Source organism: Corvus kubaryi, unplaced genomic scaffold, assembly GCF_017639235.1.
Source record: "Corvus kubaryi isolate FWS band 111438036 unplaced genomic scaffold, C.kubaryi_AGA036_p1.0 78, whole genome shotgun sequence".
Lineage (NCBI taxonomy): Eukaryota > Metazoa > Chordata > Aves > Passeriformes > Corvidae > Corvus > Corvus kubaryi.
In genome coordinates, this window is record NW_024582065.1 from 9,285,804 (window position 1) to 9,305,554 (window position 19,751).

General features: G+C 43.3%; 1 protein-coding gene across 6 annotated transcripts in view; it reads right to left on the minus strand.

The window, feature by feature from the left end:
• Positions 1 to 19,751, minus strand: part of DENND1A (DENN domain containing 1A) — a 159,585-nt gene that overhangs the window by 87,034 nt on the left and 52,800 nt on the right. For all 6 annotated transcript variants that reach the window (XM_042052484.1, XM_042052483.1, XM_042052485.1 and 3 more), the window contains 3 exons: positions 2,921 to 2,990; positions 2,319 to 2,399; positions 151 to 204 (listed from right to left, as the gene is read on the minus strand). In XM_042052484.1, coding sequence (XP_041908418.1) covers positions 151 to 204; positions 2,319 to 2,399; positions 2,921 to 2,990 — 205 coding nt within the window. The remainder of the gene's footprint in view (positions 1 to 150; positions 205 to 2,318; positions 2,400 to 2,920; positions 2,991 to 19,751) is intronic.

Here is a 19,751-nt window from a genome sequence, read left to right on the forward strand (position 1 = left end):
AGCTTTTAATCACACATGCAGAGTGTCAGCTCCTGAATGCTCAGTATTTTACAGAATAAAACCTATTCCAAACAGAGTAATATTTGTCATCTATGTAGCTGCTGACATTAAATGGAAACAATAAAGTGCAGGGTCCCCTCAAATACTCACATTTTCGGGTATACTGGGAAGCTCTCTGGTGTCAGGCACAGTAAAGTAAGAGTGCTACAAAAAGAGCAAATATTGATTATTTCAGTAATGTTAAAAGCAATCTAAATTTATTGCTTGGTATTAGTATCAGCAGTAACAGCAGTTGCTCAGCTAAGTAAAAATGACAGAACATTTGTTACCAACTACCAGCCCGAGTTCTCTGTCCTGGATTCCACAGGCTGGGTTCCCAGATCACAGGGGCAATAGGAAATGCAGGAAGATAGACAGTATCAAATGCTCCTGGAAAGTTATATTCCATGTTTTTGTTCTTCAGAGCTGCTGCTACAGACAGACTCACACAGGCTGCGACAGATGCCAAGGAAACTCCAAGGCAGGCTGTAATTCAAGCCAGCTTTCCCCAGCCCACGGCAGGATGGACTTCAGGGAACAGCAGCAGGCAGGGCCTTATCTGACTCACAGCACCAGAGAGGTTCATTCCAGCCAAGGGGGAGGTTATGGAAATGTACTGGGAAATGCTTCCTAAGGTTCAATGCCTGCTTACCTACAAAATACTGAAAAGTTTTAGGTCACTTTTATACACCCTAAAAGCACATTTTGAAAGATCATATTGCTTTCATATAATTTCATAATCCATTATATTGTTCAGTGTTTTTAATTGTCTGCATTCCAGGAGCTCAGGTTCACTCCAGCTCCCAGTCTGACCACAGATGACTTGAATGATCCTTGGTCAGGGCTTTGGAAAAGGAGAGAATGTGACTCGTATACAATTTATATAATTTTAAAGATTTTCACAATTTGTCTTAGGGCTACTTATTAATTACTGGCTGAAGCCTTAAAGGCTGTTCCATCCTTGGCATAGCTCCACAATTGGCACTATTCTCTTGTACACAAATCTCAGCCATCTCAGTGCTTCCTGATCAGGCTGTAACCTGAAATAGCAGGCAGGGACCACAGCCTCCACTAAATGGAGACACTAAATGAGAAACACAAGTTTTGCTTTCTGATGCATCACTGGTTTGGTTTGGTTTGGTTTGGTTGCAAAGATGCAGTGCCAAGGCAGAGGAACAGCACTCAGAGCTGTATCACACAGAGGAACCTCACTCCGACCCCGCAATGGGCTCAGAAACAGACAAAATAAAATCAGAAAGACACGGTCCCTGGGCTGCTTGTTTTTATCCTTTCTTGCTCCATTGCCCATGAAATGTCTGAGACAAGGGGAGACAGGCAGCATTCCTTGGAACCACTGGCATGAAAAAGCCGGAATATCCCCACTGCCCCTGGCCTTGGGAGACAGCTCGTCCCCTGAACAGAACTGCTGCTCCTCAAGAGGGATCTTGAGGGGCTGGGGACATGTCCAGGGCCAGCTGGGACCAGCAAGGCCACACAGCTGCCCCCTGGGCACTGCCAGCCTGGCAGGGAGTGAGGGGCATGAGCTGCTTCTTGCCAGAAAGCGCTTTAGGAGGAGTAAAGGAAATGGGAGGGAGACTTCCCACGTGAACTCTCAGCTGGCAGCAGCAGCAAGGAGCATCTGCAGGGCTCACCACAGCCTGGAGCACAAGGCTGTGCTGCAAAAATGAATTTGAAGACAAAAACCCCAGAAGACTAAATTCAAAATACAATCCCATCAATTCAATCCCACATCCATACTGCCAGTGTGCTTTAATTTTAATTTTCTCACAAAATATAAAAATGAAATAAATTCTTTTTTGTGCAAGGTTTTCTGAGGAGGGGGGGAAGGAAGAGGAGAAGGAACCAGAAAATGTGATGAGCAGTTAATACTCCCAAGGCTGCTGTGACAGGTAAGTGCCTGTTTGCTTCCCAGCCTGCTCCCCCTTCAAACTGCCAGGGCCAGGAGTTGTGCAGAAGTGTGGGCAGTAAATGTCCCACTGGTGCTCCGTGACCTCCCGCAGGTCATAGAGGACATGGTGAGAGATTCCCAGGGGTAATACACACAGCCTTCCCCCAATCAAAGAAGTGCATTTCAAGGACATTTGAGGTTAGGGAAAGGGAAGCAGAGGGCCCCAATTGTGAAAGGGGAATTTCGCAGCTCCTCACAGGAAAACAGCACCGGTGTACAAGCTCCAGGAGAGGATTGCTTTTGACATTCCTCTACTATGACATGGAATGAATATTAAACACCTTAGTTTACATCTTCCCCCCACACTTACCACTCCAAGATGAACAGAGGTTCCTGGCTCAGGGATGGTAAGTTTATGAAATGTTTCTAGGAGCTCACTCCTCTGACTATCCTGAAATGAGAAGGAGAATAACCAGGAATACTAAGCAGGCATTGCTGTCACCAGGTAAACTCCGAGGCAGAAGGGCAGTGTAGGCCATGGGGGTGGGTAAACATTTTGCATTCATAAGATCAGGTCTACTTTTACTGCCCATGACAAGTAAACCTGGATCAGACACCTGGCACAGACTGATGTGACTCTGCAATACGGGAACAGCAGAATTACAGGAACTGGGCTGAACACAGGGCAGGGAGTCAGGAAGCCCAGCATGGCTGACTGCAGAGACTTGTGTTGGATCCACAGCCCCAATCTTGCACTTTGTCTTTCCCAAAAAGAAAATTAAATACATATTTATTTTTCAGAGGCACTTGCCAAGCTGAGTATGATCTTTTATATCACTGCATTATACAGATTAGTAATTCACATGGTCATCTCGAATAGAAGCACGTCTTCAAACAGCTTCTTTCATCCTCTCACCCTCACTCATTTGATACTGGCATAGGAGAAGGAGGGTCAGTATTTTAGAATAATACCTGTCCTTTTGCTGAATAATCTGCCAGGACATTGAGCAGTTTATAAAAGACTTCAAACCATGGGAGGTAACTGAAAAAAAAAAAGATAAAAGACAGTTATTTTGGTTTTGAATCCTAACACAAGAGGACTTTTAAAATTGAATAATCAGTATCTCAGTTTCTAATTGTTTTAAAATCTCATTCCATCACTGTACTTAGCCTGGCCTTTGCTTCAGTCAAACAGAAACTTCACCTTCAGTACATTTGCATGCAACTTCCAAAAGAGAAGAAACAAAATTAAAAGGAAAATATGCAGAAAAATCCCATCTTTTTCATTTACTTTACATCTCCATTCCATAAGGTAGGACAGCGAGGATGTTCCTTTTCACTGCAGCTTTGGTAGGATTCTGTGCCCTGTTTTCATGGCACAGTTCTTTATTTCAGTCCCTCTTCCAACACCAGTGAGGAACTTCCCTCGGCTGTGGCAAATGCAAAGCCAGTCAGTGATGCTCTTTAATCACAGCTGCTTTCTGAAGCAAATGGATTCTATTTTGATATAGAGTTAGACAGGATTTAAAGTTTTTATAAAATATGACTACATCCTGACAGCTGTAAGGAATGGAGTGCCCTGTGGTCCCTGGCTGTGCAGCTCTGGTGATAAATGAGGTGAGAAGCTCTCTGTGAGACAAAGTGACTGGCACTCCATCATTAGCGTTTGTTTGAAGCCTGCAAATGCTACTGTAAAATGTAAGTAGCTTATCAAAATATACTGATAAGCAACTTAACTTTTCATGTTATATGACAGCATTATCGTTTAAATTAATACGCTCAAAACATCTTTACAAAGTGTGTATTCGAATAGAGCAGAAAGACAGACAATTACCACTTTAAACAGCATTTAAGTTTGGCATTATATTGTAAACAATCCAGAAGGATTAGGTAGAAGATAAGTTTCTTTCTTTCTGTTTAGTTAAATAAACTTCAGGAGAGTTAAAAGCCATTACAAGAGTAACAAGAAATCCTCTCCAAACATATCTGCTAAGTAGAGATTAAGAACCTGGTAAACAAATCCGTGCAAGGCATCTATCAAAAGAGTTTGAGAAGACAGAAAAGCAGGAAGGCAGAAAGCTCCCTGGCAGTGGGAAACCAAAGCTGCTTCCAGGGAGGCACCATTAAAAGTTCTACTTAATCGTTCAGGGACTTGGCCGGAAAAATACTCTGTGAATACAGAGCTAAAATGAGAATCCTTAAAACCATTACTGTGTTTCTAATGTCTGTGTATCATGTCTTGTAAAAGAGGAAAACAAAAGCAGGTTCTCCCAGGCCTCCACCTCTTTGGGGCCCAGGGAAGCCAGAGCAGGGACCCGAGGGGGCAATGCTGAGCCCCCAAATCAGGGCAGGTCCTGGATGTCCTTTAGAGCTTCCTCATCTGTCCTGTCAGGGGCCGTGTGCTCACTGCTGAACCTCCCTGCAGCTTCCAGGGGGTTTCTTTATTACCATCATACACCCAACATGACACATCTGTAGGCTCCAGCCATGAGGATACTTCAGCCCAAACCAATTTGAAATCTTTTACTCAGCACCTAGGAAAGAGCCTCTATGACTCTAATAAAAATAGCCCAGATAATATGAGACATATTCACACAGTGTCAAACACCAGCAAACCCTCCACACAGAAAAAGATACAGCCCCACTTCTGCTACACTTGAGACTCCCTGGCTTTCCCTTCTCTTCACCAGTATCCTCTGATGAACCTATTGTCCTTTTTTTAACACTCACTCCTCCTCGTTTTCCAAATGATGGGTTAGCATCTCACCATAACTGCTTCTTTTTCTATTTTGAGAATAACTTCCCATTTTGAGGACAGTGTCACAGTTTGGAATCTGAGGAAATGAGCTGGTATCTGAAGCAGAACTCAGCACTCCACCACACATGGGGATCTATGTGGCTCTTGCTCGAGAGAGGGGCAAGACAAACTAAGACAAACCCACCACAAAATTGTATAAATTATGCAGACAATCTCACTTCAGTTTTCACCTCCCTCCATTGTCACTGCACGATCTCATCCCAAAATTTCTGGATACATTAGAAAGCTAATTTATCCTGCCATCTTCAATACTTTTACTTCATCGCTTATTCCATGTGTTGACTACTCAAGAATAAAACAGTTCTGCTTTTATTAGACCAAACTGTGACCAGTTAAAGTTGAAAAAAGCCTCAAAAATCCCCCAAGAAATACAGTTATCCAAATTTGTTTCTAGATGTCTGCCAAAAGGAAAAAAGAAAAAAATGTGGATTTTTTTTCTTATAAAAGCGAATCCTCAAGGCAGCCTTTAAACACCCCTCCAAAGAAACAGAGGCTGATTTTATAACCCAAAACTTTCTGTACCGCGTGGACCTTAAGTAGCACAACTGGTAGCACTACTGAAGATTTATGGCTTATGACTTGCTCATATTTAATTTGTAACCAAACACTTCCCCTTCCTCTTAGCTACCTCAGAACTTTTGATTAACTCTTGTTTTCACAGGTCAGAGGTTAAGCAAAGGAAGGGAAGCGCTCTGCAGTGAGATTGCCCAGAGCCCGGAGAGTGGAGCAGCCCCTCCCAGCAACATCAAACCAGCCAGGGACGGCACAGCACCCAGCAGAGCTGAAGTTCAAAGACCCCAATGAGCATAAATCAGATCGAGGTTGAAGAGTAAACAAAAATAAAGGGGCAACCTGAAATTTCAGCTCTTTTTTCAGCTTTACCCCCATTTTCAGTCTCCTCACCCTGATAGAGGCAGATCTGCCACAACCCCTGAGAATGAAAGCAAAGCCTCATCAGCTGGGGCTTGTCTGAGCTGAGGGCTGGATGTAGAACTCTGCTGAGCTCTCCCTCTGATGCTGGGGTGCCTCCTGCAGTGAGGGGCACTGCCCCTGCCAGGAAAGCTGCTCCTGGCCCAGCCAGGCCTGCCCAAACTCCCTGCAGGGCTGCACAGCACCTTGGTCACCTGTCAGCATCTTCTTGGTGGCTCCTTGAAAGCACAAAACATCATTATTTACATATGTCACAGCAATCAGGGGCAGCAGAACCTTGAGACAACAGTGCTGAGCTGCTGGGGAAACAAAAAGGGTTCCAAAATGTGGGGTTTAAACAGCAGTGAAAAACCAACAGCTGAGGGCCAGGCTCAGACAACAGCACAGAAGAGAAAAAGGAGAGGGAGAAAAGGAGCAAATCAGCATAAAAAGGACCCCAGCCATGGCCGTGGGCTGGGCCAGTGCATGTCTGGGGCTTTGTCTTCCCCAGGACATTGACTGAAACAAACACCTGAAGTTGAGCCAGGTCAAACTGCACCTGTGGATATAGAGCAGAAAGGCCACAACAGCACACCAAAAATGGATGCCTCATTTTACTCTATTTCTATCCCAAGCCAGAAGATGCAACAACTCTAAGAACAGCACAGGGGAAATCTTTAAGAACATCTACACTGGCATCCAGTTGATTTCTTGATCAAGGAAAAGATGCCTTCCTCAGGAAAAAAGAGCTTTTTCTTATCCAGTTCTGAAGGATTACTAATGAAGAGAGGGTTTGATAATAAACGTCCTTTCTTTGAGATGTGAAAATTCCACCATTATAATTTCTTTTGATATTTTCTGAGCGCTCATTAGGATGAAGGAGAGTCATAAGTTACAGCATGTACCTCTCCAAATCCCTGCAGCTGTCCCACAGACACCGTGTCCATCCAGGGGCAAGGGCAGAGCAGGGCTGGGCAAACACCAAACACAGGGTGGAACCAGGAATTTGCTTACTGTTAGAAAGGTAAATCTCCAGTGAAGTCGGCTTAAAAAAGGAGAGACTCTGCAGGGTTACTTGTAGCAGGCAACCAGGAAGGAGGACGCAATAGGAGGACAACCAACCTGGGAATGCTGAACTCATCAAACCCAACTCCCAGGGAGCACGCCAGGGTTTGGGAACTTCGTCAGCAAAAATGCTCCATGTTGCAGTGCAGCAGCAGCAAGCCCCAGTGGCAAGGGAGACCTTTTCAAATGATTTATGAAGATTTGCCAATTACCATAGCAACCATTTATAAAACTAATTTTTAACATTGCCAGCTCCAACATTCCATTTACTGGTGTGCTGACACCATGAAAAAGCCGAGCCAACACCTGTGGCAAGATACCTGTGGCACCTTTGGTTTCCTCTGAACCTGTGAAGTCCCACCTTGGTTCACACAATTCCTAGAGCACCAGAGCAGCTCCTGGGCCGTGTATAGGCTGAGCTGCACTCAGGTACAGCTCTCATTTGAAATTAACGGGACTCAGTAACTACTCTGACATCAACACATTTCATGCAGCATCTCCTCCTAGACTGAGTTGCAAGCACACATAACTTTTACTCCTTCCATTCACACAGATCAGAAGTGGAATTTTTAACATGTATTTATTTATAACACATACTATATATATTTTGATAACACCATAACCAACTGCCATCTCCTTTGCAAAACAGAACAGTCATTTCCATTTTGCAGATGGGCACACTTCTCTGTGGTGACAGGCTTACAAAATCTGTCTGTATTAGCCAGGATTGGTTTCAAGGAGTTCCCAAATCTTGACCTTTTTGCTCAGCACAATAATCTACAGTGACCTAGAACACAGAATACAATCATGACCTCAGTTATTATATGAACTATAGATGCATCATCACTAACTTCACTGACAAAAGTGTAAGGAAGAGGAAATTCAGGCCAAATGCTTCTTCTGCCAACACGACTCGTGCATGTGCCACTAAAACACCCAGTGCTTCAGTTCATGGACTCTGAAGAACAGATAATAACAAATAAGAATTCCCACCCAGGTCCTTGGCTGTGGCAGTGATGTCACCACGGAGCCCAGCAGGGTGACACCGTGCAACAGGAGTGACCTGTGCCACAGGGGCACCTGCACCTCTCCCTGTGTCCCCTCCACACCATCACTGTACCCAACGGCACAACTCCAGCACAGCAAAGCAGAGTTGAAAATCCCAAGGAAGATTCAGCAGATTGAAAAAAGTGATGGAATTATTATTGTTACTATTATTATTATTATTATTACTACTACTGCCATTTTTCATTTCAATGTATGAAGCCAGTGAAGGCTCCTGGTGAAGAAGAACACATTTTCTGACTCACAGTGCCTGTCAATTCCTGCAGGACAAACGACAGATCCTCAGCAGGAACTCTGAAGGAGCTTTGTGGATAATCCCAACACTGTGTTTGAAAAAATGCAAGGATGGAAAACAGATCAAAAATTACTCCAGTCTCTTGGTGACTTGTTGTCTTACAACTTCTTGCATTTAAAGATAAAACTCTGCAATTCATACTTAAACCAAATATTGCTTCTTTCCATCCTCCTGTGCCTGGCAACTAATGATTCTCCCCCCAGCCAGCATTATTCCCAATCATGGAATTATGTTCTATTTTAAGTTAGTAATGGTTCTAATGATGAACTAAGTTATGTTTGCCAAGCCACAATGCTCCTCAGGGGTTCTATGCAAACATGATTTTAAATAGCAAAAACACAGTATCAGAACACCTTTTCCTCCCCTTCATTAAAAGTATTAATTCCCCTTTTTAATTATTTCTAATTTCACCTTAATTTTTTACCAGTTAAGATAAAGTAAAATAACATTAAACTACAAATTTTTAAATCCCTTTTCTCTGCTCAAGAGAGGGATGACTCTCCACATGCTATAATTTTCCTTGCAGGAATACACTATCAAATTTTTTCCCCACCTTCCTTTCCTTCCGTCACCCAGTGTTTCCAGCATCTTTACAAAATACATTTGAAAGAACCACGGCATCACCAGACTCATTTGGGAATTTCCATAGGCTAAATTCCCAGTTCAGCCATTTCTCTGTTCCAGTGTCTTCCCTACACATCATGGACCTCAGTGCCTTGTTATTCTCTGCTCTAGACTCAGTCTATTGACACCTTCTCACACTTACCAGCTGAAAGCACAGACACCCCAAATCTCCATAGCAACCCCTGTGCATGTGGATGAGATGCAGCCTTACCTTCCACGGGAGCAGCCAACAGCCTCCTTTGAACATCAGCTTTTTATTTATTTATTTCAGTTTTGCCTGATTCAGATCTGCCCCACTGTAAGTGCCCCTGCCAGTGCACAAAGTCAGCTGCACGCTTGCCTCTCCTTGCTCCCACAGGATTTCTTCTCTTCCTGCATTTTCCCCAATTTTGTAATAAACTTCTCTTTGATTATTACCCATGAGTGATCCTTCCACGACTCAGCTGGAAGTTATGCAGCTTAAGCATGACTCATGTACATATTTTAGAAGTACTAAACCCCACAGAACTGGATCTCATCTTATGGAGCATCTTAACAAATAATTGTCAACAGCAAGTGCTTACATTGCTGACTTGCCATTGTGTATTAACAATAAAAGTCAATTACAACATCCCCTTTCCTGTTTTCCTCACAGTGTGACCATGTCTGAGCAGTTACAGCAAGTCTCCCTCGCACAAAGCCTCCCAAGTTCCCTAAATGCCAGCACTGAGCCCGGTCCTTCCCAAAGAGCTCCTGTGGCCCTGGAGCTGCAGCTCACAAAGGAGCTCAAGGGAGCTGAATGCCCCCAGAACAACACAGAGCCAGAAAACTGCAACAAAGAGATTTATGATGTAACAATTTTACATTTTAGTCAAGCTAAGAAGTGCCAGGAAAGCTCGAGATGCCCGTTCCGAGGGGCTTTTGTTCATGCACTGCCATTTAATTGGGACATGGCAACGGGAACTGCAGGCTGAGTGGGACAAAGCTGTCACCATTCCCCAGGCTCTTTGTGGTCACTCTAAAACCTTGGGGGGAAAAAGAGGCAAGTGCAGCTGCACTGTGGAATTTCTGTAAATAGAAGGAATTCAGAGGAGTTTAGCATGACAGTGTGTGGCATCGTGCAGCACCCACAGCCACCTCCCAGCCTCTCATGGAGAGGGGACAAAACAACTTCATTTTACAGTCTGAAAAATAAACTGTTTTTTCATGGAAAACGTGGCTTGGACTTTCACTGGAAAACATTTCATCCAAAACCAATAGGTTTTAGGAGCCTGGAGTACTACAGATCACCCTGGGAAGCAGGATTCCCACATCTACTGGCTCCCAGCGCCAGAACCACCACCCTCTGCTCCGTACAAGGGACTGGATGTTCAGACACAAACACAGCATGGCTTAGAATGTGCAAAATTTGAAGTACCTTCCATAGTCAAGCTTTCTCCTTGTAAATTACCAACCACTCTTAAATTTTAGAAAGCTTTCTGGATATTATGATGGACTACTTTGTGTTCAATTTATTTCAGAAGTATCTTTGTGGCCTGGTCTGTTGTTGGGAATGTCTGTTTTCCCTCTGGCAGATCATTCACAATCATGAGGTGTCTCATTCCTTTTCAGAAGAGAAACTTGTAGATCTTTGGAGTTTTTTAGTTTAAGATCAACAAGAATCTTCTCAAGCATGTTTGAGAGCAAAGGACTGAAGGAGTGACAGGAAATAAAGGTACATAAAGAAAAATATTTGTTTGCATTTACAGCACACACTGACAATTATGTCTGTATGCTCTTACTAAACTCACGGGCAAAGGATATCCCAAAAAACCCACTGGGTGAGAAGATGGGCATGCTGAAGGGCTTGACACTTCCTTGGAGTAAAAAAGTCAACAATTACCTTCCCTCTAACACCGACAGAAACACATTGACAAATGGTTTTACTCAGCTAGGGTAAAATGCTCTAAAAAACAAATATGAAGAGGGTAGAGAACAGCATTAAATGGAGAAAAGTTACAGATGATACTGGCTCTAAATTATCTGGACCTAAAAAAAATTGGTTATAAAGGAGTTAGAGCAGTTTGGCACATGAAGCTGGATTTTGAAAAGCAGGATGCACTAGACAGCATGAGAGCCTCAAGATCCCCGCCAAAGTGACAATACAGAGAGAGGATTCCAAAGGCTTAGCTTGTCAAGGAATCTCTCTTCTCAAACCACGTTTAAAAGCACACATGAAAGTGCTGGAAGAGAGAATTCTAGATGTGGCAGACAATCAGAGATCCCACTAGGTTTGAGACATCTGGCATCAGTTGAAATCCATCACATTTCATTTGGGGATCAAAGCCTGCTGTTAAGTCTATCACAGGTTGAAATAGTAGATCCTGAACAGCCTTTTCATCCCAATGCAAATTAACCCTTTTTCCTTGACCAGAGAAACAGCTCCTTTTCATTACTGACTCCAATCATATGTGCTTGTCAAGCTATGCCCTCTAGTACTAAGTTTCAGCTGAAACTTCAGTAGCATTATGAACTTTTTATTATAAATCAAAAGTGCTCCCTCCCAGCCACCAGGCCCCATGCTCTGGCACGTGCTGCAGTGAGCTCCAAAGCCACTCTGGGACAGAGTTTGTGTCACCATCTGTAATGCAGATAAATTCCGGAAGGGAAGAAAAATTTTACACACCTCTGTGCTCAAGAGCCCCACTGCACAGCAGCCAGCTGCGCTCATCTGCTAAAGGGATTTGCCACACACTGAAAAGTCAAAGCTGAGCATCAGGTGTGTATTTGTGATACCTGTGTATGAGCTCTGAGACACGATGGTGAGTCCTCGCATTTTGGTAAATTAACTACAGAGAACATCGGGAACATAAGGAATGAGTATATTTCAGTATCAGAGGAGAAATCAATTACATGTACCCCTCTTCTGCATTCCCCAAACCCACTTGTGTTCCCTACTGGCAAGAAACAAAGCTAAGTGAAGCAAGAGGTTTTACAGTTCCTTCACAGGGAGGGAGCTTCAGCTTCCTCAGAGTGAAGAAATATTCACATGCTCAGAGGGAGTACACACAGCTCCTAACGATAACCAAAGTTGGTAGGAAGTCATAAAAGTTAAACCCAAGCAGAGCTGAAAGAGCCAAGTGAAAAATTCATGATTATGTCAGCGCTGTGGTACTTGCAACTGATAATTTGAGAATGCAAGGGACTGGGCTAGGCACGTAAAGATCACTTTACTTACAGCAAACAAGTACTTGCAGAGCAAGATGTCAATAGGAAGGTTATAAAGATCAAGTCAGGGTCTGATATTTGAATGCTGATTGTTTATGTTTATGGTTTAGGATTCACAGCAAACATTCAGACGTAAGAGTAAGCACACAAAATGATAGTACTTGACTCTTCACCTGCAGAAACACCACTGATGAACCTATCCACAGAATTCCTGAAAATGTATGACACATAAATTAACAGAAAAGTCTTTTTGGCCCATTTCCTGGCCAGCGAGCCCGATTTTTATTTATGAGACTTCTTGTCTAACCATCAGTTTAAGCAAATGATTAAAACAGGAAATTGCCCACAATCATTTTATTCTCTGAATACTAAGATTCTAAAACACACTGAGGAAAGTTACTGCAGGTAATGCTCGCTCAGCGTGGAGGAAGATCTGTCCCTTATCAAGCACGTTCATAAACAGCCGGAGTTACAAATGAGGGGTTTTATTTGGGCTCCCTGCACAGCCCAGGGAACTCTGTCTCTAGGAAGCCACACAAAGCCTCTCTCCCGTGATTACAGAGTGCCTGGATCACAGTTCCTATTGGAACAATGTGCACAAGTTACTCCAGCAGCTTTTCTCAGCAGTTCCACCTCTCGAGCAGCCCCAGCGTCTCCAATTACCTCTGCATAACCCGAGGGCTCTGCCACAGCTCCAGGTTTGAAGAAGGAAGTTGCCATGTAATCTCATTGGGAATGTTGTACACATCTGTCAGCAGGGACAGGATGCTCTCGCTCCTGACAGATGCATTTGTAAGCCTTCAGACAGCAACCCAAAAGTGATCCATTTGTGGAAGAGAGGATCTATCCATCTTGTACTTTAACTACTTCCTCCCTGCTTTTTTGATGCTAGGGAGGGGGTTTTCCCCAAGGTGATGCACTAATTCAGTTTGTATTAGCTCTAAGATGAAGTTTCCAAGCCAGTCAGCCAGGGCCAAAGGTAATAAAAAGTGACATGATTTAATTACTTCTGTTACAGTTGTTCAGCAACGAAAGAAGGCGCAACACGAAGGCCTAATTAATTAAGTAAAATTGGTTTCTGGTCAGAAGGCAAGACCGGTGAAGTAGCTGGACTGACTGTAGTACTCTCAGCTTTATCCAATTCCACCAGTAGTGATACATTACTAACACTTGGCATTTTAAAAGTGTTTTGACTTGCAGTCAAGATTAAAGCTTCAACAAAATCTGCAAAAAACTTCCTTTGACATACCTTCACTGTTCTTCACATTTACTACAAGTAAGTCAGTTAAATTAGTATTGCCCTGGATTGGCAATGTAGAAGGAAGAGAACAAGAAAGCAGGGGTGTTTGTTTTTAGGGATTTTGGGTCTCAGGTCTCTCAGGCCTGTAAGCCACCGTGAATGTGAATCCACTCAGGAGCCTTCTCCAGTTCAACTGATTTCTCATTTTCCTGTAAGTATTATGACCAACAAGATCACTAAGAGTCTGTGCACGATATACTGCCACCACTGGAAAAAAACATGAATCCTTTTGTACCCCAAAGCATTCCCAGGAGAAGGTGGCAAACTGCACTGAAGGTGGAAAAGCTTGCAGGGCCAGGACTGCTGGAATGCGTGGAACTGCACAAGTAAGTTCACAAATTTTCTTCAAGGATATGGACTTTAAAGACACAGAGGACTAGAAGCATTCGAGATCACTGTAATGGAAGCAATAATTCTGCTTGTCCAGAACTGGGAGAGCTGATGAACAGCCCAGCTCTGGAAGCAGCTCCCTCTGGAAAGCATGGCTGCAGGTCTGGGAGCTCGGAACATCCCTGACAGTGCAAGGCCCCAAACCTGTTGCTGCATGCCCTGGAGCGTTTCCATACTCACCTTGCTTGCCCTGCCTGCCCCAGGATCCCAGTCTCCCGCTGGCTCTGGGCCCCACGGGAGGGTTTGGCCCTGGCAGTGTGTGCAAAGGGAGTGTGAGGAAGCTGAGGCTGCGAGCACCACAGCCCCAGCTCAGGACCAACAGAGAGCAGGGAAAAGCAAGAATGGAACACACTCCGAGTTTAACTGCAACACACATTTCCCTGGGACACAGCTTGAACTCGAGAGCTCCAAGGTTTCTCCTTTTGCACCAGCACTGTGGAACAAACCCCCGTGGCCACGCGGCAGCAGCGCCCATCAGTGCAGGTTCCAGAGTGAGATTTGGAAGCATTTGCACAATTATGCTGCTCATAATTCAAACTCTGTTTTGTGTCTGTCGTTATAGGTCATTGTTGGCCAGATGGAAAATATTAAGGAAAAAGGATTGCAACTAAATCAATCGGCTGTAGAGTGCTGCCAAAAGGCCCCAGGCTAACTACAAGCAGATTTGCAGGCAGGCTCTGCTCCGGCACAAGGCGGGATCTGGCACATCCTCTGCCCTGCCTAACAGCAGGAGGGCACGGGGCCAGCTGAGAGTGGCTACTGTGCCAAACAGACTGTGCAGGGCTTGCTGCTTGAATGCTTCCACAGAAAGGCAGAATCGATGGGCTCTCTGTAAACAACTCCCTGTACTTCTGGCTGCTACTAACTCACAAGTGGGATAACTTTATCCCACTACAACATTAATGCAAGTACACAGCACAGCCTTGGTACCAAAATCAACGTGGAAATAAATAAACACCAGTGTTAAAGGACAACACTTCAACTTTCAACTAAGAATAATGGTGTGTGCATGCACATACATGGTGGAACACAAAATCAGCGTCTTTACTCCAATGCCAAGCACTGCGTGGGCATTCTTTGCAACCTGTGATTTACAAGTAGGGAAAGAGACTGAAGTTTGACTATTGAAAATATGAATTTTAGTATTTATTTCTAATATCAATACTTCCCAGGACGTACCATTTCTTTTTGTACAGCTCATGGCTGCACTTAACAATGAGCAGGTCCAGCTTACCTAGGAAGTTCTGCAGGAAAAAACATCTTCCTAATACCACCCAAGTAACCTCTTATGCACTCAGCATCTGAGTGCAGCCAGCCATGCCTGCAGATAAAACTTCAAACTCGCTAGATGGACATAAATAACTTCTGTCTCTAGTGGACAGTAAGAGAAAAAAATGATAGAAACAGAGGGGAGCTTCTGATTCAAACATCATCACCAGCTGATCACACAGAGTAAAGCTTCTGCAGCAAAGACTTCACATCCCCTACTCCAGCCATAAGGCATTGTTAGCTTATTTAAATTACTATTATCTTACTTAAAGATACTTGAGCAAGAGAAGACACTAGGCCTTACAGACTTTCTGAAAGAAACTTCTAGAGTCTACAAAATGCTTAATGGCAGAGAGGAAAATGGAAGACAATAAATGAGCAGATGTAATACAAAATTCTATTCTTCTTTTCCTGGAACAGTAGTTTGAAATAGCTCATCTCTATCTTGCAAAACTTGTAAGTACAATAATGGAAAAACCACAGGAAATTTGGGAGAGCTATACTGGAGACAGTGTATCAGGAAGAAGAAACACAAAGCAGATAGCTAATTTTAATTGATGTCAAGCTCCCTCTTCACTAGGTTCATCACTTTTCCATATATATTCTGACAAGCAACTGAAAATAAGAGCCAGTGTCTGTTTAAGCAAATCAGCAGGGGTAAAAAGCCTAAACTTTTGAGATGTAAACTGTTTTATAAACATGTCAAGTTAAGGCAGAATGCCTGCAGCACCCGGAGCCCCTCTGGCCCTGCACACGCACTCGGGGCGTTCGCACATTTTCCGAGCCACTTCAGCTCAATTTCCTGTCACCCAGCACAGAGAGTCGCCCTGGTTTGCTACAGTTACAGCTTGTAACAAACTCCAGTTCCTGTGAAAGAAGGTCAGGCTGCAGCTCCGAGTCCTGCCTGCCCTCTCCTCTTTTCTCTGTAAGGCCCATGCAAAGGAACTGAGGAATCTCTGCTCTCCGGCTCTCACTGACAGTCAGCGCAAGTGCTGAAGCCACTGCTAACAAAATAATAATGAAAAAAAATCTATGAAGGCATCAGAGTCTCAACAGCAACATTTTTATTAGGTACAATTCTGTTGTAGCGTTGAATCAGAGATCCAATTGCCCATGATTTATACATGTATTTTGTGGCCTTTGCCATGTCTAACAGAAGCAGTTTGCCATTTGCTTTCATCTCCCAAGCATTTTAAGTAGAACAGGGATTCCAGGGTCGATACACCTCAAGGACCAAACAGACTGTCCAAAAAATGTTCCAAGCATTTCCAACCGTTACCAAACATCTTCTGCAAGGCTTCAAAGTATCATATAGATACGTATGGAAGCAAAACATTGATTTCACTTATTACCGTTTTATTCAACATACAACTACAGTAAATCCTCAGAAAATAAAGACAGGACTTTTTTCCTACATAATTAACCAGCAACATTTTTTGTGTCTACACAGAAATCCAACAGCAAAAAGTGGAAGGAAAGAAACCAAGGTAAAGGGATTTAAATGGAGAGAAAGAGATGGAGGGGTTTTTTTGTTTGGGGTTTTTTTTGAGGCTGTGTCTGCCCAAGGGGTTATATACAGTCACTGCTTGCAGCTTTGACTTGTAATTACAACTTTAAACTAGCAAAAGAAATTCTTCCTCTGTTGCAGGACAGCCCAGTTTCATTATCAGTTCTCTTTCTTTCTTTTCAAAAATGTGTATTATATGTAAACTTCTTTTAAATAGTAATCATAAATTTAAATTATATAAATGAATAAAATTATTGATTTCACACAGACTGCACTGAATTAAGTGAAGCCTTACCAAGAAAAAGCACCCAAAACCTCAGCCTGCCAGAACAAAAGTACTCCAGGGGCACTCATGGCTTCTGTCACTAACGGAACCCAGCAGTCCCGGCTCCTCCTTGCTCTCTGTGCTGGGTCCCTTCCTCATCTTCCAATTCATTCCAAAAAGAGCAGTGTAACTACCTTCTCACCAAGCCCCAAACAGTGCTCCTATTCATTTACTTCATGTATGCAAAGGAAAAACACAAAGCATGAAGCCACTGTAAATCAGGTAAGAATCTTTAGTTAACAAGAAGAATGCAAAGGCTCAGCCTTCCCACGTATCAGATTGCTACTAAATACAGTAAAATCCTTGTTGTTAATGTCAGGGTCTGTACACTGCACAGAGGAACATTCCTATTAACACCAGTTCAAAGAATGCATCACAAATCTGTGCTTTTTCCTGTTCCAAACTTTCATCCAGACCCAGTAAGGATGGGACATCCTTCCTTATTCACCCGTAAATCCTCCTTCTCAAACAACAGCTACAGAACATTCTAGAACAACAACAAAATATATCCAACTTTCCAATTTAAGTATTTAATAATTTTCACAGGTTATTAAAGAATTTCTATAGGCCCAAGCTTTTGTTGAGCTGAATGACTCCAACCTGGCTCACTAACGTGAACAAAGTGTTCGTGGTACATGCACAAAGGCAGCCAAGTCACCTCTGGAGAAGTGGGTGAAATCCAGTGAAATCCCCATTATTTCAGCTGCTCAGGAAATACTTCAGTAGAAGTCCAGTCTGAGGCTACAAACACCAGCACAAGGATTCAAAGATGATGATAAAGATTAAGAAAAGGGCAAGAATCCCATTTCTCCAGTGGAAGAGGATGGAAAGAAGGGGGAAGCAGATTCCCGTTTCTTTTGCCCTCTTCCTCTCCATTTCTGGAAAACAGCAGTCAGTACTGGTCAGTGTCGCCTTGTCCTTGGGAGAAACCAGGTTCACTCCTCCCCTTTGCACCCACTATTCCATTCCTTAAAAAAATCCCACAGGAGATATTCCAACTGACAGATCAGCCTTACATTGTGTACACGTATAGGAAATCAAGCCTTTTAAAAGCACCTGAATCTAAACTCTAATATTTGGGTGTTTTAACAGTGCAGATTGTTCAAAGAATGTTGAACCTGTGGGATCTCACATCACAGTTGAGACACAGCAGAAAGTGTCATGGTAAATAAATGAACTCACTGATGGGGTGGTGAAAAGTACGATTTAAGGCAGGTGAGCCTTTGTGCAGCCAAATACTGAATCCCACCACAGAATCAGCTGAAGACGCACACAATCCAACAAGTGGAAAAACTTGTAAAGAAATGAGTGCACATAAAAGAGGTTTTGCAAATTTAACCCTTTCATAGTGTGATAATGAGGTTTTTCAAAGTGCAATACAGCCCCATTTTACGATAATGTCCAAATTCTAAAATCAAAATGCATTCTCTCCCCACAGCGTCAATATTTTTCTGTGGCTTTTGGCCAAATCAATGAAAAGGGAAAATTCTAGAAGACAACAGGACAATTACTATAAAACAAGCCCCACCACAAACACTCGATCTCCTCCCCCAGAGGCTGTGGGGCTGAGCCCTCTCCCCCAGCAGGTCCTGGTGGGGCTGTGGGGCTGGACTGTCCCCAGCAGGTCCCGGCGGGGCAGGGTGGGCACTGCCCAGGGCTCCGGGCAGGGCAGAGCAGCCCCGGGCACTGTCTGTCTGTCCCATGGCTCAGGGCCCTGCCAGTTGGCATGCCTGGGCCAGGAAGCTGTCAGTTCCAATCAGGGCCCGGCCCTGCAGCCCTATTAAAGAAGTCTTGCTGGTTTAGGGGCGGCCACTGTTTCCAAAGCATGGGAAAAAAAAAAAAAAAAGGAAAAAAAAGAAAAAAAAGGGAAAAAAAAAAAAGGAAAAAAAGGGCTCTGCTTTCCTTAGATTTGAGCTGGCAACTTTCACTGACTGGAGTTTTCAAGGAGCTATGAATGAGCCTAACAAAGGAGTTCTGTGGCCAGTTTCTGGCTGAAATCCATGTCAACAGTTTTTAAGGTCACAGGTCACAGTAACTAACATTTATTCCCAGCAGACCCCGCTCTAAACACAAGCTGTAAGTAGTACAAATTTGGAATTTTTCTGTAATCCCTTGAGATATTCCTGATCCTTCCACATGTTTCTGCTCAATTAAAAACAATTCTCACTTTGCACCACAAGAGAGGCCCCTGCTCAGAAATCTTATTCTGTCCTAAGAATAAATGGACAAAGACTGCAATCAAAGGGAAGGAAAGGGGGGAGGAGAGGAACTCACAACAAATCACACCAAAAACCTCAAATAACTCCATACAGAATCACATTCAGTTAGTTACATTTTCTGCCATCTGTCACAAACTATTATGGATTCATTTCTTTTTATCTTAGAAAAAGAGTGGTGCAGAGCTCAGCTATTTTGGCCGAGAGGGATTTCCACACAAATGTTTCTGCATTTCACTACAAAAGAATGATTTCAGTTTGGGTACAAAACCTGAATACCCACCAAAACCATCAAATTCAGTAAAACTGAAACCAGAGTTGCACATGGGACCTTTGCAAACCAGTAACTTTGCCCAGGAAGTTTGTGAACCAAAGCAAAACTACAGAAACTTGGGTTTGCTTCTGTTTTCTTTTTAAATAAAAGACCAGAGCTCTTCACTAAATCCAGAACTATCTACACTGTTCTCCCTCAAAAGCCCATGTGAAATCTGATGCCAAATTACAGTGAAACAATAAAAATTCAGCCTCTTAACGTATATCCATTAGGATTTATCCCATTGTATCTGAAATCCTGAAATCCTTAAATCCTTAAATAAAGTCTTAGAAAGAAAAGATATTTGGGTGTGAAATTCCCAAATTAGAACGCAGAATTTGATGACTGGACATCAGCTCTTACTCTACTGTAAAGAAAGCACACTTTAAGTTTTAATACCATATTGCATTGCAAAAGGTAGTCTGGAATTCCAATTTCCTTGGGAGATGTGGGTGTGTGCCACGAGAACCTCCAGGTCTGTCCCTCACCTGGGCTCACCCCAATCCCGGCGGGGTCTGTCC